At 41.7% G+C, this 23,254-nt stretch overlaps 2 protein-coding genes across 7 annotated transcripts in view; both read right to left on the reverse strand.

Moving 5' to 3' along the window:
- Window positions 1–1,767: 1,767 nt before the first annotated feature.
- On the reverse strand, window positions 1,768–5,160 carry LOC125771972 (ADP-ribosylation factor GTPase-activating protein 1). 4 transcript variants are annotated; one of them, XM_049443210.1, is made up of 6 exons: window positions 4,609–5,160; window positions 3,930–4,501; window positions 3,742–3,856; window positions 3,585–3,662; window positions 3,235–3,294; window positions 1,768–3,061 (listed from the first exon to the last, which is right to left on the reverse strand). In XM_049443210.1, the coding sequence occupies exons 1-6, from the start codon at window positions 4,666–4,668 to the stop codon at window positions 2,453–2,455; spliced, it is 1,494 nt and encodes a 497-aa protein (XP_049299167.1). In that variant the 5' UTR covers window positions 4,669–5,160; the 3' UTR covers window positions 1,768–2,452. The 4 variants fall into 4 exon arrangements, with proteins under 4 accessions (XP_049299167.1, XP_049299166.1, XP_049299169.1 ...); XM_049443209.1 differs by having other exon boundaries at window positions 3,552–3,662; window positions 4,609–5,159; XM_049443212.1 differs by lacking the exon at window positions 3,235–3,294.
- Window positions 5,161–5,673: 513 nt separating this feature from the next.
- Window positions 5,674–23,254, reverse strand: part of LOC125771940 (mitogen-activated protein kinase kinase kinase 12) — a 30,054-nt gene continuing 12,473 nt past the window's right edge. For all 3 annotated transcript variants that reach the window (XM_049443144.1, XM_049443146.1, XM_049443145.1), the window contains exons 3-7: window positions 14,401–14,973; window positions 13,206–13,400; window positions 10,804–11,469; window positions 9,278–10,720; window positions 5,674–8,760 (exon numbers count right to left, since the gene is read on the reverse strand). In XM_049443144.1, the coding sequence (XP_049299101.1) occupies window positions 8,301–8,760; window positions 9,278–10,720; window positions 10,804–11,469; window positions 13,206–13,400; window positions 14,401–14,973 (3,337 nt within the window). In that variant the 3' untranslated portion in view covers window positions 5,674–8,300. The remainder of the gene's footprint in view (window positions 8,761–9,277; window positions 10,721–10,803; window positions 11,470–13,205; window positions 13,401–14,400; window positions 14,974–23,254) is intronic.

Below are 23,254 nucleotides of genomic sequence, written 5' to 3' on the forward strand. Positions count from 1 at the left end.
ATAATCATCCGTGTGAATAGGCACGTATATTGGAATAAGTTTTTTTTTTAAACTTTGTTTTGTGTTAACTGCCATTAAGCCTCTACTTTGGAGGAGTTTTTATTCCATGATGTCCCAACTCTAAAACAAAAAAAAGTATTAAATTTTATCTCATTTGTTCTCAATTAGTGCTCAATCAACTACAAGTTGATGGCATTAATAACTCACAAATAAATGTCAACTTTTTTTTCTACAATTTATGATCTACCTACACCTTTTGTTAGTGAGAATGGCCAGTATTGTATGTGTCGCTAAATGCTCATGTCTAATTTTGGGTACCTTAAATTTGCTCTGGCATTGGTTGAGTGGTTGGTACAATTCAAGGCCACAACAAACAAGGACAACAAACTTATCGGGCAGCTAAACAACATTTGGGTTCTTTTAATGATGTACCACATGATCTTCCTGGAGGGCAGAAGCCCGAAGAAAATGATTACCTGGAACAGTGAAAGAGAGTATGCTCCTATAAATTTTCTAGGTGCTACTCCTAAACTTTAATGGTAATTAAAGTTTTGTTTTAGTTCAGCATAACTACAGACAGATGATCTAAAACCTGATCATGATCATCGGATGACCTTCAAAGCAATTCACATTACTGAAAAAAATTGTGGACTTTTTTATGAACGATACAACTACAGTCAACCATAATATAACGATTTTAATCCGTTCGAGTGTTTCAGTCGTTATTCGGAAAATTCTTTCTCATACAAACTGCTTATCATTTGTTTATCATCTTGGTGAGTTGAAAACGTTATGGAAACGAACCTACAAAATCAATTCTTGGTCGTTGTAATGACTCGGTTTTCATTACAGTCAAATGAACTATTCTTTTTTCATTTTAATATTGACCAGTAATGAGAAATGGCATTTAAGGAATGCCATACACCCCCTTACTTTTACTCGTAGGGATTTTCTTCATGAATGTTTGGTATCATATGAAGAAACATGCTTTCAACAACTACATAATGTTGATCGAATATTATTAGCTTAATATTCCGCTGCACAAACATTTTCCATCAGGCATCAGAAAACTCCACCATATCTTCGAGGGGTGAGTTTTCCAAATGCTCCGTTTAAAAGCTCTTCAATATTCAAGTATTTTATCAGTTTATTTGGAGACGTTCTGTGCCGTAGGACTGACTATCCTGCAACAGGTAAATGAAGTCAAGAAAAGCCAGATATTTTTGAAGAGAGAGGGTTCTAGTGCCACAAAAGAAAATAGAAGAATGATTTATTTTCTGGTGGTATTGTTCTCATTAGCAACTTCTGAGCATTCCTTATCAGTCTAAAAAATCTTCTATCTACAACGTTGCAAATATTACAATTTCGAAATATGAAATCTTATTTACTACAAAATCTTACTTACCGTAATATCTTACCTTTTTGGTCCAGAGCTTCAGGTCAGCAGGCATTATTAGACGTTTGTTCGCCCTTACAGACGTATATACTTGTTGCCTCTATTAAGTCGCCAACTAGTTATTCAGCTTCTTCATAAGCCTTTCTCGTCCTTCCATACAGTGAAGATAGTTCTCAGTAGTTCACTGTTCAAAGATAACGTACACCACTAATATAGGGCTTCACTGGGGTTCAGTATGGCAATAGATGATATCACCAAATTGATCGATCGCAAGCGGAGTTCCTGGAGTTACATTACTACAAACGGCAATACATTCTTCGGATGTTTTCTACCTTTGTTTTACATCACAACTACATGCTTCGAGGGCATGGTTTCTGCATAATTGCGATTACAATTAGGACCACTTTTATTATCTGTGTAGCACAGTGATGCTGCTTCCAGTTCTTTTCTTATGTTCATAATCATAGGTCATTTTGCTAAAGGATGGATGTTTTGTTATTCTTTACGGAAGGAATGCAGGTTGCAAGGAGAAGGATTTGGAAACCGAAAACAATCATCGCCGTGCACTGTAACGACGCATTTCTTTTCAAGGATTTCTACTAGAATATAGAATATGTGTATATATGTATATATTCCACTATTTTTCTCTTCCTCTCATATTATATATCTCTCTCTCCCAATACCTGTGTACCATTATGCCTCGTTGTCTCTCACTCTCCATTTAAAGGGGGGCTGGTTTCTTCCGTTACTTTAATATAATCATCTCCTTACGCTTATGCCACCAGATCTAAATAGGAGCGAAACCTCCAGGATATAGTCGATCGGTCGGTTTTGAACCTTCTTATAATACATTGGATTGGATTACACACATTCACATTACATGCTCCGGAACAGAAAGGGCGAACGGGTCCGGTTGTTTCCCGCCACAGTAAGTCATATCTGGCAATTGTTGTCGTCGTTTTTGTAGTAATAGCAGTAGTATGATTCGTTAAAATTCACATCAACTCCGACAGCTAGGTGTCGGGTTTTTTTTATCACTCCAACTCTCTGGCTCGCCTAATTGTTTAGCATGTTCCACAGATCGTCCTCTGGGTTGTTATTAGGCTTCTTGGAAGCGGTGGTCGTGCTGTTGCTGCTGCTGCTGCTGCTGGTGCCTTTCGGTGCCCGGTTGCTTTTAATATCAAGAGAAGCAAAGTCCTGATCGATCGAGGAAGGTGGCGATTTGGTCGAATGTCGGTTCGTTCCATTACTACTTGTGCGGCGCGTTCCGCCGGACTTTGTTTGGCGGTCGAAATTTTCGTTACGCATGTCCACATTGCCCATTAATTCGGTCGATGCGTTCGCTTTGCCGGATGCCGCTCCCGAGTACGATTCGAAACCGGTCCAACCGTCATCATCGTTGTCACCGTTCTGGTAGGATTGGGGCAAACTGTTGGAATTGCTATCATTCGACCAACCGTTATTCGACCAAGATTCGTCCCGCCGTGTTGATCCGGATGAGCCACGCTGCTGATAGCCGCCACTGCCCTGTCGTCCATTGATAGGACTGCTAACGCCACTGTCTGAGGAAATGTTGCTGTACTGATCGTTGCTACCGGATGGGGTGCTATAATTTCCACCCGGAGCACCAAATCCACCCCATCCTTTGCGACCCACCTCGGTTACCTACAAATGAGGAAGATTAAAACAATTGTTTAACATACAACAAAAGGTGATTTTCGCTTCCCGCTTGCCGCTAAATGATATTACTTAACGAAATGGAAGCATTCCAACTAATATGCTAAGAAGCATACATAAAAAAGAGAGCTTAATAGCTATCCCTACAATTGAATACGAACCTTTGTCGCCAGGTTTGACACTTGCGAGCCGACTCCTTCCAACAGCGAACCTTCCTTAACCTAGCCAAATAAACACCAATAGACGAACACAAAAACAATGAACGGATGTGTATGCCGCCGGAACACAGCATATTCGTTTGATGTAATGTATGGTGTGCATGTGAGAGAAGAAAGAAATTATAATTGACAAATAAAGAAAACAATAACAAAAGATTAATAAACGAATCCCTGATAAGAGAAATATGTAGGCTAGCAATAAAAAAATACAAGTAAACTTAACAAACACAAAATTAGTGCAAGATGTGTGCAACAACTACCTTCTCCGACATGGTGCTAGAAACTTCTACTACCTTTTGTGATGCCATACTCCCGTACTTCAGGGCATTCTCCTTTGCCACATTTGCCACCTTGGAGAACACATTCCAGCCCTAGCAACGAAAGGATAGAACAATAAATTACATAATTCTTAGTATGCCATGAGAAAGATCTGTTTTCTCTCTCGCTTACCGTAGCAAGCGAGGATTGGACCGTATCGAAAAGCTCGTGTGATTGACTTCTTGGCGGTGGATCCATCGTGTAACCGAAGCCGGCATACTTTCCGCCCTGGTTCGGTGGCAAGTTTCTACAAAAAAATACACATTTTTACATTATTTTACCATCGTTTAAAGAAACAGCCTTTCTTCCATTCCACTCACTCAGGTCTAGAAGCATTTTCCTCCTGCTTGCGGCTAAAGAAATCTTCCTTTTGGGCCTTAAATTCGGGCGTCTGGTACTGCTGATAGCTTCCGCCGTCCTGGTAATACGTATCGCCTCCGTTCTGGTATCCTCCACCCATTGATCCACTACTTCTGGAATGTGTCATCGAGCCGGTCGATCCTCCGTGACCACTGCTTGTAGCTCCACTACCACCTGCATAGCCCGAACCTTTCGTACGTGCCAGCGCACTTGTTTCGTCCCACGGTTGGCCCTGGGCCAGTGTGCTGATGCGGTCACGGTAAAGGGCGGCCGCACGCGTGTTGTACTTCCGCTGGATGGTCATCGTTTCGTCCCAATCGTCCTGCGCTTCGAGAAATTCGCGTGCCTTTCGATTGCCGCCGACCTTCATCTTCTCCAGCTCGACATCTTTCCACTTGTCCATCGAAACCGAGCGCACGAAGGACAAATGCACGCCAAGGCCACGGTGCTTGCCGGAACACTCGAGGCAGATCCAAATACCGTACGTCACGGAGACCCATTGTGGGTTGTGGGTACCACATTCGAAGCATTTCTAACCGTGTACGAAGGACCAACATAGAAAATACATAGAAAACCAAGCAGATGAGTATTAGTGGATTAATGACGCGTGTCAACACATGACTGTGCGGGGAGACTTACATTGTTTCCGTCCGATGGCTTCAGCTCACTCAGAACACGACGCGTACGTGGACTTGCCATGGCGAACGGGAGGAGCTAAGATGCGTTCTGCGGCACTTGTACACGTTGCACCACAACACGGTGCACTATTGAAAACAAGGAACTGATCCCAACAGATACGCAAACAACACAGTCTAACAATCACCGCTATAACTGCAATGCCTGGCCCGAAAGAACCCGGGAAGGGCTTGGAAAGAATGAAGCGGTTGAAAGAGGATGCTGCCGTCGTTTTCCCACGAAGCTGTGTGGGATCTGCGTTAGCAAATACTTTCAACACGTTCCTCCACACGGCAACAAACACTTTCGGCAGCGATAACAGACAGCAGCAACCAGCAAGCACGCACGCACGCACGTACGCTTCTTCACCGAACGCCAGAGAAAGCACTTTTGCCGTTTGCGGTCATGCTAGGTAATGGATTTTTCATAAAATATGGTGCACTAACTTCTCGCGAACGTAGATTGTTTTGTGGCAAAAAAAATCAATTTTCCTTTACACACACAACCAAGAAAAAAAAACGCGATATGGAACACGAACACACCGAAACGTCAAACAACGTGTCAAAATTGCTGAGAAGTAAAGCTGCGCAGTATAAACGCAAGCTGTGTGACTCGAAGAATTTAAATTATGTTTTCTTCAAAATTATTTCAATCCTGTGCATTCTTCGCAATTTATGATAAAGGAATTAATAAGCGATTTATTGTCATCTTTTATCGGAAAACGTAACAATAACCTGAGCTATTGATGTTAGAACAAATTATAAATCACAATGGAATTTACCACTGTGCAACGACAAAAAGGGAATTTAGTACACACAGGGTAGTTCGCAAATTACACCAACGCATGAACCCGTTGCATCCGTTGAATATTATTATCCAACAATTGCAAAGAAATAAATTATTTCTAAAACAATCTAGCATCTTTCATGCCAAAAGATTACATTCCAATAAATAATGCTGTTCCGAGTAACTTAAAGGACTCAAATTTAATCAAGGCACAGTTAAACGAAACACGAAATAACAAAATGATTTCCATTTGTATGTTTCTTTATTTCGTCGGACATTCTTATCTTTCACATGTCTCTTTGAACATTCGGTTACCAAACTGTATTGGCATTCCCTCATCAACCCTCCTACCGTTTAAGTATCATTAGTAATAATAGTGGATTTATTACACGAGGTTTATATGTTTGCCACTCCTGCCATCGACGTTACACTAATCCGTTCCTATAGATTTTCCTGCATATTCCTGTAAATTATTCGTTTCTATGTTGTCTTTCTTGTTTTGCTCGAAGAATGAAGCGCGTGTGCTCACGTACGTTTGCTGTGGAACAATTTTTGAATTGTACCATTTTGTGTTAATTTTGAATGTTTGATTTTGAACAACGATTAATATAGATTTATCTGCTAGCCAACCGGCTGTTACCTTATCATTTTAATTGGAGTTGCTGTTTTGTTTAACATTATACCCACTATCGATACGATTACGCTGTTTTGCGTTTTTTTTTTTTGCAAAAATAAACTAATCTCTTCGACTTCTGCTATCAGCATCATCGGGCGGGGCGGGAAAAAGGCCTAAAAATGTCGTACAAGCGTGGCGCGTGCAGACACATATACTTACAATTACATATTTATACCGCTTTGCTTCATTGCATGTTTTACGCACTAAAGGTAGTTTGTCCCTTTTTCCATTTACAATTCCTGCATTTGCACGGCGATAGCAAATTTAAATACGTTTCCTTCCTTCTCTCATTTCGTTGCGATCGCTTCTCTCTGCTGAAGAGCGCGGTGGAATTAGAGTAAAATGCATCAAAAATAATATCTCTTGTAGCAGCAACGTGGTGCTAAGCTTTCGTATGGCTACATTTATCCGCTTACTTCAGTACACTCATTTATATGTGTCTTTTTTTCTCGGTGTATGCTTCATTTGTTTGCCAACCTATTCAATGAACGCACTTCTAGCCAGGTACCAATGAGTTTGTATGGTGCTGCTTGCTTCTACATGCTAACAAACAAACAGAGCACAGCTATTTGCTTTCTTTTCTTTTCCTAAATTAGTAATGCTGCGGTTGAAAATTGTGGGCTTTCAACAGTTAAGGCAATGGCAACAGTAGAGCGAATTGGAAATATTCATCAGTACACAAATACACGCCTTAAGGACAACTGTGAAGCGAACATGAACGTCCTTCCTTATGTACCATTTCTACTCCACAGTTCCTCTACTACTAATGCCTTTCTCTCCTGTCATACGATCGATCCTTCCTTCTAAGGCGTGCTTTGTTCTCTCGTGTTAAACCTGTTCTCTCAATTTATGCATATTTGATTGCTTTCAGTTATTTAGTTTATTTTACATGCGAACAGTTACGGATTGTTTGTGGTGCTAGTTGCCTTTAGCATTTCTATACTACTAGAGGATTGGAATGTTTACATTCGAGAAGAAAACAACAATTCACCGCGCGTGTGTCTGTCTCCTGGATTAGCAAAATTGCACATTATTTTCAAGTTCATTCGTCCATTCATTCCTTTCCTGTGTGGCGCGCAAAGTTGTACATCGAGAGCAAATAAATAGTACGTACGTATAAGTGTAAAATACGTAACAGGCGTATAACAGTAGAGCGAATGAGACTTGCTAGTAATGAGTAAATATCAAGAAAACACAAAAAATAGGAACTAACAAAAACCAAACAAACAAAGAAACAAAAGAAGAAGAAAAAAACGCAAAAACAAGAAACGTTTCCAGTGGCAGCAAAATGAGCAAAAATGGAAGAAAAAACAGGAAACGGAAAAAACCGATATAAATATGTACAATGAAACAGTCAACGTTGCTCTTCCCTTTTCTTTTTCTGTTGCTATAATACCAGAATCTTAAGAATGATGGCCAATGTGTCGCACAACTTTGTGGCTCTTTACAGCGCTCCATCGCTAGAGTCCTTTTCCATATTCTAACAAGCTAAAAACTAAATGCGACAGATTTCGTCCATTTTAAATAGGCCACCATAATTTGTACACCACAGTCGACGATTGTTGCGTGTTATTCGGTTTGGAATTGTTATTCTTACAGTGCCCAGTGTTCCAGATGCACTTACTACATACTTAAACGCACACGGAATGATTTGACAGAAGTGGTTGCCGAATAAATAATTCCTCAATAGCAAACAGCACACAAAACATATAGCTGAGCTATCGATCGATTCAGTCTCACGTTCGCCAACATGCAACGTTACGCATACGCCTTTCTGAGCGTACCCTAATTCTAAGTATAATATCGTTTTAGCGACTGGACTGGATTTTTTCTTGCAGTAGATTACAGATCATACCGGCAGCAAAGCCACTGCTAGTGAAGGAGCCGTATTTAACAAGCTCCTGGTAAAAGAAAAACTCAAACACAAAACAGAATGAAGGACGGAACAGATCGGTAACACAATACAAGCAATGGAAAACATAACTGAAATCAAATTTACAATATAAATACGCACCACGAGCGTTGAAAACGTAGCAAAAATCTATCACTATAAACAATCAATCGACTGACTTGGTACAGAGAAATAGAGAAGACACTGTTTTGATACACGATCGACTTCCCCTACATAATCTCAAACATGAAAAACACACTCCTACAAAATGGCATCAGTAATAGACGAGCGGGGACACCCTGGTTACACCCGATTACCGTTGACGACATCCGCCACCGGTTGCCGACCGGTTCGCTCCACTTCGTCCGAGCTACTATCGCTAGAGTCCTGCTCGAGATCACTGTCCGGCACGTTACCATCGTCATCCGCATCGTCATCGTCGTCACCATCATCATCGTCCGTATCCTTTGCGGATGTGGTGCTCTTATGCATCGGTTGCTGCTGCATAATTCGATCAACACGCCGGCCAGATTTCATCATCACGACCGACGGTAGATCCGGATTGGATTCGAGCGTCGATCGCTGGCTCGACGGTGCATGACTGTACTCGGACGTGTTCTCCTCGTCCGAGATGGTCACGTTCGAGTGGATCTTCCGATGCACGATCACCAGATCGCCAGCAGCCGGATGGTGGGGTACCGATGGACCGGAACCGACCGAATGCTTCATCCGTCGACCACGCTTTATTGGAAGACGACCGATACTGTTGAAAAGGAAGTAAAAAAGATCAATTAAATTAATGTATGAGTATTGAGTTTTGAAGATGTAATTGAAAAGCCCCGAAGAAGAAGCTTATAATTCAGAAAGGGCTACTGTAACAACTCTAAAAAGGTTTAAGAATGTATGTCCCGAAAGACTGACCACATCGGTAAACGCAACATACATATGTGTTTAAAAAGTTTTTGCAACCTTTACTTGAGCACTTTAATAAACCCTAATCAATAACCTCCCTCACAAAAATAGCATTCCAGCAAGGGCACGGGATTGCCCACACGTAGTCATCATCACATGCCGCTAAAAGTTTGATAACAAACACACCTACACACCACAGTACGCCAAAGCGGTACTGCTGTTCGGTAATTACTTTTAACAAACATCTAATCTTGCCATTTTGCCTACTTGTTTTTAACAAAGATGGACCTATTGTGCGACGCACATATCAAACCCGATACACATCTCCTTATCGTGACGCTGAGTCATAGCCGTGTAATAATGCTTACCTCTTGCGACGTAGCACATAGTATGTGTTTTGGTCCGGTTCTTCACCTTCCTCATCGGTCCAACTTTCATCTTCCTTTGGCTCATGGTCCACCTTCTCGCCGCGTACCTTCGCATCCGCAACTGGCGACCCACCAAGACCAACGGCATGCGGTCCACTGTACATATAAGCACCGATCCCAGCACCAGCAGCACCGGCCGGTTTTAAATTGCTTCCCGCACCCGGATGCTTCAGCAGGATCGTTTTGCCTCCGTGGTTCGGTTGCTTCAGGGCAGCCCGGTACACGATGACGTTGTTGTCGTTAAGGAGATTCCCGTACGCGGCACTCTGCTGCAGCTTCTCCGAGATGATGGTAACCTTCCGATCGAGCGTATCGATCTTGTCGTCATCGCTGCAGACCCGATCGAACCGCTCGTTACGATTCATTGCGTCCATGATCGGGTCGGGACTCGAGTCTTCCCGTTCCTCATCGTCATACTCCTCCACATCACCATCCGCTTCCTCCTCCTGCAGGTCTTCTTGCTGCTGATGCCCGGCACTCTGCTGCCGTCGGATATATCGGTAATTCTGCTCGGAACCGGTCACCGGTACTCCACCACCACTCGTCGTCATCATGTCACTGCTCCGGCTATTCGTCATCGTCGAGATCGAAATCGAATTTCCATTCTCCTCATCCTCAGGCACTTCCCCGTCATCTTCCGACTGTGGCTTGCTACTACATCGGTACGCACTGGCGCGCATTTCCACCGGAACCCGGTCCGCGGCAAGTCGCTCGCTAACGCTTAACCGTCTCAACGCTTCCTCAATTATCTCAGTCTCCACCTTCTCCTCCTCGTCCTGCTCTTCCTCCTCTTCGCGCAAACTGGCCGACATGCGCTTGGAAGCTACATTCGGGCTCGGACTCGCATCCGGTTCACTGATGTCCATCGGTTCGGTTTGCGTTTCCGTGTCCACCAGCTTAACATTACGCGATTCCGGTTCACTCTGTACACGGCGATCCCGGCACGGACTACACTTCGGACTGCAGTTTATCGTACCCGAACCAACTCGACGATGACGTAGCTTTTTAACCCTGCCAGAAGAGGTTGTCGTTGGTGCCATCGGTGACGGAGCTGCTGTCGGGTCCGAATTTATCGAGCCAGATACTGGCGTAGCTGATGCCTGTTGTAGTGGCGCTAGTGTATTGTACGGTGGCGGTGGAGCTGCAGTCACAACGACCGACCTTGCACCCTGATTACCGGAAGGGTTGAGTTCAGCGTAAAGCGTTGCCTTTGCCGGTGTGACACCGGCCGCCGTTGGACTAGGGGTCGTTGATTCACCGTACGCACGGCCCGGTAAAGCGGCCATCGAGGGAAAGCTAAACGGTCGTTTGCGATTCGATTTGTCCGAACCACGTTTTAGGAAGCCACATTTTCGCTGCTCTGGTGCAAGTTGTTTTTCGCGCCTTTTAATATAGAAAAGGAATTAAGAAGGAATTTAGTACAAAATTATTGCGTTTGCGTTTTAGTACAAATATGCAACACTTACTTGAGAATTTCCTGCTCTTTCTGCTCCAACATTGCAATGAACGTGGACAGCTGTAGGCACAGCATATTCGTCCGTTCCAGCTTCCGTTCGTACGTCATCCGTATGTGCTGCGCATGCTTCCACTCATCCTTCCGCTTCTGTATCAGATCCTGCTCGTACTTCTGGATGTCCATCCCGTTGCTCGTTATCTTTTGCATGTGGCCACGGATTTCTTCGCGCCACGAACGTTGCGACTGGTAGTACGCTTCGTACTGTTCCTTCTCGCATGCCGCCAACAGTTCCCGTCCCGCAATGTCCAGATGCGTCAGGATAATTTTGAACGAAGGCCTGTTGCGTGGCTTCGTGCTCCAGCACTGCTTGATTAGCAGCTTGAAACCCTCCGGACACGTGTCCGGTATTGGCAGGTACAGCGAGTTGCTACCGACCCCGTAAATGATTTGCGACGAGTCGACATTCTTGTACGGGACCTCACCGGTAAGCAGCTCCCACAGCACGACACCGTACGACCAGATGTCGACCTTTTCGTTACACGGCAAGTTGCGGATCACTTCTGGTGCCATCCAAGCCACCGTACCGGCGAAGCTCATCTTCGTGCTGATCTCGTTCCATTCGCGCGACGTACCAAAGTCACTGATCTTGATCGCTTCATTTTCACCGATCAGAATACTAGAGAGCAAAGGTAAATGAAGTAAACAAACAAATTAATTTAATTAAACAAACATTCTAACATTCTTCTTCCGCCCATCTATGTACGAATATAGTAAGGATGAATGAATCACATTACTATCGGTGCGGAGAAAACCGTTGCCATTACGTCACGGTTTGAATTGCATAAGAACATTCCCCGTAAAAGACGCATATTCATGACGTCATCCGATGCTAGTAAACGCAAGGAACGAAACTGGAAACTGGACCAAAGAAACTGGCCTTCCCTTCGGTTTCCCTTTTATTTTTCCTTTTCCCGTAGCAAAAACACGCGACGGTGCCTCGTGCATAGTGAGATGATGGCTTTTTTCATACGCATGCGTTTCCTTTCGTTACGAAAGCAGTAAACGATCGTATATGGTTGTGTCTGCGTGTGTGTGTGTGTGTGTCTCCTCTATTGAGCCTTCTTGTACTAGCATCCACCACGCACCATGCGGTACGTGATTGCTCAAGTTGCCGGTTTTTGGAGAGGAAAACCAAAAACAAAAAGTACTGCCGGGCATTCCATAGTTCCGGGTGGATCAATTTTTGGATTTTCCCAACAACTTCTGCACATACATGCGTACACGTACCAGTTGGAAAAGGCATTCATTGGTGAACGGATGCGGCCTTCGAAGACGTCATAAGACGTTTTGTGGTGAAGGTCACACAGAGTTTTTCACGTTCGAAAACAAAAATTTCGATGGTTTTTAATGATAGGAATATTTGAAATAGCAGAACTGATGAATGTTGGGCCTACAAAGAGCTCTTTTTTTATAGTTCGCATATTTTTACCTTCATAATAAACCTATTTTAACACCAAGCGAGTTAGATAACAAAATCACTATAGTAAGCTAGATATGCAAAAAAGGAAGAACCGATACAATAACTATAAGAATCTATGAGTTATTCGCTAAAATCTTGTGAACATATCATATATCAATGTTACCGGATGACCCCTTTAACATACAAATGAGACATAAGAAATCTAAATTTAGGAGGAAATTTCGGGTGTTGAAATATTTGTCATTAAGGCCGATACTAAGAAATTAACAGACGTTTGAACGCTATGTTCGTAAAATTTCCTCCAACTATAGTGCAAAACCACTACACAATTGTAGTGCCTGATAAGCACAAAATCCGTGTGATATCTAAATCTTTCATCGAGGAAACCAACCGTCTCTCACAGGGAAGATCCAATTTTTCCTGCACCAACTCTACCTCGGCGCGAAATGAAAGTTTGTACTTTCATTAAGTTTTCCCCTGGCATCTTCTCAACGCCTGCAAAGGCAAACGTGCAAAACTCCTACGAAAACTCATAAAATTGCACACTCTCTGCCCTACCGACGATGGTACACGGTGGTATCTACAAAACTTTATTCCGGGTTGTTAACTGTGTTGCCTTTAATCAACCACCGAAAAAAAAAAATGCGCATGTGTACCCACCCGTACCCAAAAACGTCATGGATTTGTAAAACAACGAAGACAAGATAATTAAACCTATTTAGCTGTACCTGCTACGTTTCTGTGTCTGTGTTGTGAGATTGTGAATGGAACGAACTTTCAAATCGAGAGACGTGAGGGGAGACCTTCAGTTCGATTTTAACTACACTTGGAAAGTCCTAACTGAGCCTATTGTGATTGTACTACATTTTCGCGATCCGGGTACCCAGCATTTCCATTATCTCGACACTCCCACGGTCAAACGCAATACGTACTTGGGACTTTTCAGATCGCGATGGATGATCTTGTGCGTGTGGAGGTACTGCATGCCGAGTGCGATCTGCTGCGACCAGGAGACGAGCTGCTGGGGCGATATGATTCCACCACTGTCCTGCAGCTTTTTGTGCAGGGAACCATGCTGACAGTACTCCATGATGATGCAGAATGCTGGCGCCTGGGTGCACACTCCTCTGCCGGCGTTGAAGACGAATATTCAGGTCAGGTCCATAGAATGGAATAGAGAGAACAAAATAGCACAGAAAGCGAATAAGTAATATGGTACGGGGGGGGTTTGTTTTAAAACTGCAAACCGGAAGTTTCAGCATGGCGATAAACTGACGATGGACCATCGTGCAAGGTGCATTTGGATGGGCGGAATTTAGGGTGCGGTAGGTCACGCGAGACACGCTAGCACACAGGGGCTCACATAAATTATGCAGCCATTCTAGCGGTTTAACCCTTCAAGGTACAAAAGTGTGAACATTCGTTTGAAGCCCATTAGTTCATTATAAACTAATGTAGTTTAAATCAATTGCATAGTTTACAGTTTTAAATCAAATCTAATTTTCTTCAAGAACGTTCGAAAAGTGAACGTTAAGTTACGTTTGATTTGAAGAAATTGGTACATTTCTTGAAGTCATACATTTTCATATGATATTTAACTTACACAAAAAACAGCTCTTTTAGTGTTCAAACAACAATTTAAAATTATATACTAGTGTTAAAAAATATGTTGAAACATTTTCATCAATCAATACAAAGAAAAATGTAATCTGGCAAGTAATGAAATGTTAAAATGTTCTACCAAAATAAAACAAGAATAATTATTTTAATTTAAATGATAAAATGTATCTTTAGCGTGTAACATCCTTCACTGAAGGGTTAATAGCGCCTGTTCTCTGGCCAGCAGAAGAAACAGCGATAGAGTTGTAGAACAGAAGTGTATTTAAAAAAAACCTAGTACAGAAGGCGACAGAAGGCCGGCTATAAATAGCTTTGACCTAGCGCAAAACCTGGCTCCTTGTTGGCGATTCACATAGGCACCAGCACCGGAAATCGGCTACTACCTCCACACCCGTACTAAACCAGCAAGATCCGGTGCACGTGACACACGCATCCCAGTGTCGTGCATTCGAACCCTTCCAATCCGGCCATCTACAATAGCACCATGTTCGTTCCATTGAAACTCACTTGAATTTCACGATGTTTTCGTGATCCAGCTTGCGCAGATGCCTGATATCCGTCTCCTTCAGCTCGTGCACCTTCTTGACCGCGACCAGCTCGTTGCGCAGCTTGCCACAGAATACGGCACCTTGGGCCCCACTGCCCAACCACACCATGTCCGTGATCGTTTCGTACGGAATCTCCCAATCCTCAGTCTGTTTGTTCTTCATCTCCATGATGTGGCTTTTGCCGATCAGCGACAGTACCGGTCGCATGCAACCGAACAGCCCATCCATCCAACCGGATGCCGCCGGTTTGTTGGACATGCCGACACCGACACCACCGATACCGACACCTACCGGACCGACACCGGCACCACCGGCCGCCACCATACCCATCGGTAGCTGGGGCCAACCGTTCGCACACATCGCTGGATGATGGTGGTGATGATGGTGATGCATATAGTCCGGACTGCTGTCCGTGTTGGCCGCCTGCTGATGGTGATACTCACTGCCAAAGATGGCCGGGTACGGTGGTGCCGGTTGCTGGTGCTCATTGTTCAATCCCAGCTGATCCAGCTCCTCTTGGATAGACATCATGCTAAATGGTAAACGATAAAGAAGATATAACAAGAAGATTAGTTCATGTTCGTGTTGGTACAGTTTATATTGGAGACTTTATATTACTGAATAGATTTTAATAATTTTAATAATTCAGAATAGATTTTAATAATCGTTTAACCGAAAACCGACACTGAAAATCGTGGACCAAATCTCATCTGAACCGGCTCTCGGAACAAAGCCTGGGGTGACCAGCCAAGCCAAGAAAAAGATGATCAAAAAGAGTTTTTTAAATACATTCAACTCACTCTAGAACAGCGTGCAGTAATTTTAAAACATAAAATTTATTGTCCGATTATATGCGTTCGTGCCGGTTGAATAAGGCCCACTATAAAAGATCAACTCACACCGATCGGATTTGCTGGTCAGAAATAACCTTGCAAAGTATTGCATATAATAAGGTTCACATTTTGCTTTAACCCAAACTATCGGGTCTCTATTGCTCAAACATGTACGACTGGCGTGACAGTGACATTCTTTAACGTACACGTTACACTTCCTTGTATGGGCCTGTAGGGTGCAATAAAAATCTTATCACAACCTTCAGTGGCTACTTTCCGTTCTCGCAAAATAGCAGTGAAAAAGCAGTGCTGAACAAGTGTTACACAGGCAGGTCCGTATCAATGCCTATTCTAAAATACCAAACAGAAACTGGAAAACAGATGTGGTACAGTCTTCTTCATTTTTATTATTGGTAGAACTACGGATCAGGCAAGGGCAGTATCGGTTAAAGGTAAGAATTAGAAGCGTAAATGATGCTCTATAGATATCTTCAAAATACTACTGCAATGGTATGCAAGTGTATACTGTTATCTATTTTTGTGGATTTGGAGGACTTGAACGACCATAAACATAAAAATCCAACCTTACAAAAAATATCTATAATTTTAAATATTACAATTTTACCCTAAAGAACATCTTGTTAAGGTCGAAATTGTCAACTTTATCTAAATTAAATCGTTGCGTAGAAAAACAAGACCTCATTACTCTCAATCGAACCGATGCGGTAAAAATCCGCATCGATTCGCAAAAAAGCGAACGGCACACAAACAACACTGCTGTGTGTTGTGGTGATGATGGTGATGATGATGATGATGATGATGTTGGCTTTATCTTATCAGTCTCGGTCGTGGTTGCCATTTGTGGTGCGGGAACGGTTGTTGTTTGCCAACAGCCTTAAAAACGCGTCAGCAGCAACAGCAAAAACCCCGCGTGCGAAGCAGGTTGTTGTCGGTGGCCATCGATGTGAGTGTAGGTCAGACGATATTTCGATAGCGTTTACATTTCATATGCCACCGTCATCTATTTCGTATCGGCCACCAAATGTGTACCATTGGAAACACGGAATAAAACATACACATCTTTAGACAATCGCATGAAAAACCGTGTGGCGAACGGTTTAATGGAGTTGGAAAAGGTGTAGCTTAGGGCCCTTTATTTCTTCATTTGGAAGATTTGGTTTTTATTTTTTAATATGTCTACAACTCGGTTCACCCTTGCTCAAATCAAAAAAGAAATAGGTTGTCAAAACAAGCTCCGATTATACAACCTCAAACACACAAGAATCCGGAATAACATACCAAGAAAAGCGTTTACCAATCCATCCATGTTGAAGGGCTGAGAGACGATTTTATGGACCAACCAAAAAAATTATTTCTACGCAAAGAAATCCGCAATGCTAATCGTTGGCTAGACTTTACGGGACTTAGTTCTCTACTGCTATCTACATATCATTTGTGTTCCATTCCTTAGCAACCCTCCAGGGCCAGGGAAAACTATTTTCCCATAAATCACTTTCCCCTTTTCGGGTGCTATCTATCATGCCACCTGCCAAAAAGCATAGGCGCCACCAATATCGCTTGAGGCTTTTTTTGCTTTGTTGGTTCTTTCGCTTTCTGGCTTTGGTTGCCTAATCTCAACGACCCCTCTACAGCAAAAGGTGTATACGCCGGGATATCTTATTAGTAGCAACGCGACGCAAACACGAACCAAATTTTGCAAACACAAAACTTCGGTAGCCGGCCCGGCCAATCGATTTATGTGTGGCAATTGCGATATGTATGTATACAGACGATTGCGAAGCAAAAACCCCGAAGCATTATCATGCGACGGCACCCCGTACGGTGTGTGTGTGTGTGTGTGGAATGGATAAAAAAGAAAGAAGACGAACCGCATAAAAATTGCACGCACGAAACGGTACTCCCCAAATACGTCTGCGCGCCAATATTTCACTTACTCTACACGTCAATCTTACGTGCGTGTTGTTTTGCTACCATCTACGCAGTAAACATTTCATCGACCTTTTATTTTGGGTGGTGTGGTGGGAGGTGGACCTAGCCGAGTTTTGTTTTTCTAGGCTTAAACCTTGCAAAGAAACTGAGATTTCGTGGAGATTTACCACAAACTTTTTTTATATGTAGTATTTTTATCATTGAACTAGAATAGAAATCTTCAATAAACGATTATCAGTTGATATGAAAAACGAATCAGTTTATTAGCAAAAATATCTAGGTTCTTACGGACATCATTGGCAGTGGATATCAAAATTAAGATCCTGTAACGCTTATTTCTATGCGGCTGTTTCATGTTGTTTATCACATCATTGACTACAGCACTTGATAATATTTGTTTCTCCCTTAACAGCCAACATCATCATTCCTTTTCCTTTTTTGTGATAAAATAGTTCTTGATCGCCATATAATGAAAGGTTTGCAAATTTATTATTCTACTACTTAGTTTAAGCTGCACTTGACTTTCAATACTTTCTTCGACGATTTCATTACATTACAAGAAATAATTAATACCTACAGGTATCCTGGTGTCTTCTAAATTAGTGCTTCCCAGGCTTTTTAGTGAGAGATGCATGGATTTTAGTATTGCAACTTCCATCAGCACTGGAATCTCTGGCCCTAATACCCATTTACCCCACTCTTCAAAAGAGCTGCTATTTTTGCAACTGTTAAAAGCCTCTTTTGGCGTCGGTTGGTTGTACAGTTCATAAATCGAATTCCTTTTAGAACTGTTATTTCCGCATTGCATTGTTTTAATTGGTACTTCGCAGTTAAAATAATTATTTTACACTCGTAATGTATTCCACTATTTTGGACAACTTTGTGAATGGAAACAATAACAAAAATTATTAAATATTTATTGAATTAAACACATTAAAATCCAATTTTTTTCCTTAAATGGTGTAATATAAAATCACTAACTTCAATGTTTGTTTATATCGGAAAACGCCTATCTCGATATCCTCATGTGGTCCGCAGACTAAAGGTTAGAGATCACTGTTCTAAATGATCTGGAGCTACGAATATTATTATACGAATACTGACGAATATTCTATAGTGACCTCCCATAACTATTCTTGCTTTAATCATTCTTTATGTTTGTTTTTCCAAGAATTCTTTATAGTTTCTAACATTCTTTCAGCACAGTGTCTAACCAACAGGAAGTCGGTGAAGTTTTTGAGACTTTTAAATTATTGGATTTCATCGTTCGTCAGACTCGTGAAGATCTCTCATGTGTTAAATCATTATTTTATGCCTAGTACGTTATTGCGAAGAATATTTTTCGGTATTTTGATTTCCGCGATTTATTGATAAACAAGGCAAGGAGAGTTCCAATGTCATTAAAAATGCGTAGTCTACATTGTACTATAAAAGTCCCTCATGAAATGTGTCCTATATTTTAATTATAATTTAAATATTGCAAAAATTGTACAACATACCGATGCGAACTGTAATTCCTTGATTAGAACAGCGGTTTGCGGAAAAGTACGGTATCCTTACTTTATGATCGACTGTAGATCGAACTTCCTTTCTTCGATCCACTCATTAACACTTCAAGCGGGGCTGCGACACAACACATCACCTTCATCTAAAGTTATTTAACGGTTGCCTTCAAGCTTCGTCACGTCCATGTCCATTCTCTACATCTCATCCTGATGCTGATGTTCGATAAGCGAATGCTGTACATCGAAAACGGGAACTCATCCACACGCGAGTTTACCGTTAGTTACACAATACGACATTCTCCTCTGTCGCGCTAATAACGACACGGTCTCTTTGTCGCGAAATTGTGCTATTCTCGAACACTCTCACCAAGGTTCCAGTTTCAAACAACGGCAGCGAATACGGCATGGCAGTGATCGGTCTTCGTCTATTTTGCACTCTTTTCTTCCACGCCGCGCCACACTGTGACGTACGATCGCGTTGACATGCGATCTGATGTGATTTTCTGCTGGTTGTTGGTTCCAGCTTCATGAGTGTATTCTTACCTTGCGATTTAAATGCGGGCCGACTCTTTGTCTTTGACCATCAGAACGCACAGCAAATGGAAAACCACGATCATGGCACGGGATCGGTCATCGAACGAGAGATTGAACGCCATTTTGCGCGGACCGACGCTTGTGTCTGCTGCGATTGTGCGTGTTTATTTGTTTTGTTTGTTTGTTGATCGTTTCTTGACCGTACGGAAGCACTCCTTACCGTGCAAAACAATCACCGTCCGGGTGCGCGACGCAATTGGGATCACGTGTTTATTGACCATTGTGATTTGTTGAAGTTTAATAACAATATCGCAAATAAATTGAAACAAAGGGTATGCGAAAAGCAATAAATTACAACACAACACAATGAAAACATTGGAATTTTTACCATCTTTTAAAATATCTCAAAAGAACATTCTTTGTAAATGTAGAAAAACGCGGCTTTTTCAGACTTTCTTTAGGAACGCTATTGCGAACCAAAAAATTAGTAACTTTATTCCTTGCCGATTTTCTACAAAAGAGGTTCGCTGTTTGTGATCCCGCCCATTTTATAAGTTTTTTCGCAAACCTAAACTCACCACGGTTCTAACTGTTCCGATCGAATGCCAAGATCTTTACATTTATGTCGACATTAAACCCGCAGTGACAGCGGCGGTCGGTGTAAATAAAGTTTGTTTACAACAGTAAAGTTTTCTTAAAACAGATTTTGTTCCTTGAAATAGGTAATTTTTCCATGTTATGCAAGTTTGAAATTTTTTTGTAATCAAAAGTAAAAATAAAAAAATGCATTTAAGTGTTATATTTATATTCATAAGGAGGCCGTATTGCTATTTAAGCAATAATGTTCAGAGTAAAAACAGGAAATTTGTTGTATGCACTTAGAACTATTTACTAAATTGAAAATTGTATGTACAACTACAATATTGAGCTATTCATCGTAAGTATAATTTATGGTTGCGAAATCGCTCTTTCTCTCTCTCTCTCTGTCTTTCTTTATTAGTCTCTCTCTCTCTTTATATCTTCCTTTCTGTTTTTATATACGCGTTTTTTTCGCACTCCCACAGATTCGGAAACCTAACAAAGACGAGAACAGAAAACTATTTTCAGTCAGCGGGTTTCTCGCTTATCCAATTGCCAAATTCTTCAAACCAACTGCACTGGGGAACGTTACCATACCATTGTCCCCGATTGGCGTCGTCAAAATATTTATTTATTTTTCAAACTTTTCTCTATGTATCTCTATTTATTATTATAATGCTGTTTGATTTTAAAAATCCATTTATTTATTATTATTTAGTAATATATAAGACGGTAGTTTCAAATTATAGCTTAAAAACTTTTACAAAAAAAAATGCTAATAAACGGGCAGGCATTACGAATACATCAAATATGAAATAGATACATATTTTCATAATTATTTCTCCAACAAACTTCACTCAATGCACTTGACCTCAATATATTGGAAAAAAGGAAGGCCAAATTTTGAACAGTGACACCACCATCTAGCTGCCGTCTCAGCTGTTTGTCCGTGTGCATGCACCCGCAACTGATATTTCGCCATGGATCACCCTGCCCAACCACAATGCTCTTTACTCTCCCCTGGCCAGTGAAATGCATTTCCTGTCGACGATCGATAGAAAGATGTCTCGCATTTGATGCTCTTGCTAACGAGAGAAGGTAGTTTAATGACCTTCAACGTTAGATCGACCGAAGTCAAGGTGGCAGGTGTGTGATCCTCCGTGTAAAGAGTAAGATGAAAGTGGTAAGATGCAATACTTCCCTACAAAACACAAACAATTGTAAAAACTTGTTGGTATAAATAAAACAAGCTTAACCTTTAGCTGTTGTTGATAAAAGTAAGTTGAATAAAATGTAACAACAACTAACTCAAAGCACTACCGCCCGCCCCACCCAGAAATTCGATCCCTTTCGAACCCCGAACGACAACAAAATTTCAAAACTCAACCAAGCGCAACGCATTCGGTCCATCAGCCCAATCAGCAGTGTTTGAAAAATGAAAACATATTTTCTTTTTAACAAAAATCACCACACGCAGCACTTTTTTCAACGCAAGCCACAAGCCGACCCCGACCTCGTTAAAGGTTTTCTGTTTTTTTTGTGTACGTTTAAAATGTATTTCTCTTTTTTTTGTTTGCATTTATTATCGTGACAAGGTGACTGGAAAGACTTGAAAACAAAAGCAACACACACGAAACGAACCTCCCGTACTTTTGATCGTTTCCGGTAAATAATGAAAAATTGGCTGCTCGGACTTTGGACTATTGGATGGATAAATTGTGGCCCCTTGGTCAGTACCGTGAGATGATGTATATTTGATTTTTCTACTTGATTTGTTTTAATTAAACAACATGTGGGTGCCCGTTCCTCTTTACGTAGGTGATTAAAAGGGAACGATTAATAGAACGCTCGCTTCGATCATGTTTCTAAAGGAAACTCTGGCCTGCCCTGTATCAATTAAAAACCTGCCTCTTACATATTTACGACAATCTGTCATTAAAATCACATCAAAACGAACAGACACAAACACACGCACACATGTATAAATTGAGAAAAGAGCAAAGGCATTAGAGTTCTAGCAAATCACCACCGATAATCCGATTAAGACGCATGGACTTGTTGATGTCTATTAGACTCTGGCTGCGGTACTCGGAAGGCACGAACACCGCGGAAAGGTGCATGGAAGTTAACTGCATGGGGAACGGCATCTAGGGCTCGCTACTCCCAGCGGATTGTATGCTCTTATCAGTCGGAAGTGACGGGACAATCTCACGTACAGAAACCTTCCCGTACGAAGCAGAGAAATAGAGGGCCACCCAACGAACACACACGCACACAACAATGCTAGCAGCGAAAAAAAAAGAAGGGAACACATTACAAGATAATGCGGAACTTTGAGCTGAGGTCGATCCACTTTCAGACGAACTCCGAACAAATAATCCGCACTACCCCCCGAATAGATTGACTCGTTTGTTCATGGGGAGGACGGTACTGAAGATGGGTAGGTTGGTTTTCCATCGTCAAAGAGCATCGCTCTACCGAAGGTGACACTAATGTCGAAATTGTTGAGTTAGTCTTTTGACTTAGATAAGTTTCGCGCCTCAACTTATGTGTTGAAATTTGCCGGCGAAAAAAACATTCAGGAAAAAAAATTATGACTTTAACAAAACTTTATAAATTAAAAATGTATATAAAAGAAGCTAAAACAAATCGTTAAGTAACGTAGTAAAGACTAGACGAAACGTATTTTATGTCAAAAGAGCCACAACTTGATTGACTTGTGGGCAGCTTATACCAACTGATGGAATGAGTTGATAAAAATGAGGTAAGCTTCAAATCGTAATGGCGGCAAAAAAACACATTCCTTCCTTTTGCTCGCTTTGTTTTTGATCATTAACCAATATCAGTATAATCTGGCTGATAATCACCCGGGTCGTTTGCTAATCATTCCACTGTTGTCGTGGTTCAAACAGCGAAACCCCGTATTACAGTGCAGGCCGGGGAAATCGTTTTTTTTCCTTTAACAGAACGGAAGAGACCGATGATCGGAAGGAAAGATGGCTGTGCTGCTGTATTGCTACAGTGTGCCTTATCACCTCGACACATTTGCATTCACCGAGGCTAATTGACTGACATCCTCCATTGATTCGTGTGTTCGACCGAAGTCATTGAAGTGTAGCCCAGTTAGTTCTTTGTGTTGGTAAAGAAGCTTCTAAGGGATAAATGGATGTTTAACTGCAATATCATAATATTGCATCATTATTTGCTTCTTTGTGATATTAATTTAATAGAAGCTTTATACTCATACATAATCTCGTGTCTCGCACCGAAACTCTTCGATCAGATCGCTTCTATATGAGCTTCTCGTATCAATTCCAGTTGATCACCCACCAAGAAGTACTTCAAACATCCCACAAACGTGTCTAACAGCGTGATTTGTGCACATCGCATACAAACATCTAAAAGTGGGAAT

Source organism: Anopheles funestus, chromosome 3RL, assembly GCF_943734845.2.
Source record: "Anopheles funestus chromosome 3RL, idAnoFuneDA-416_04, whole genome shotgun sequence".
In the NCBI taxonomy this organism is placed as follows: domain Eukaryota; kingdom Metazoa; phylum Arthropoda; class Insecta; order Diptera; family Culicidae; genus Anopheles; species Anopheles funestus.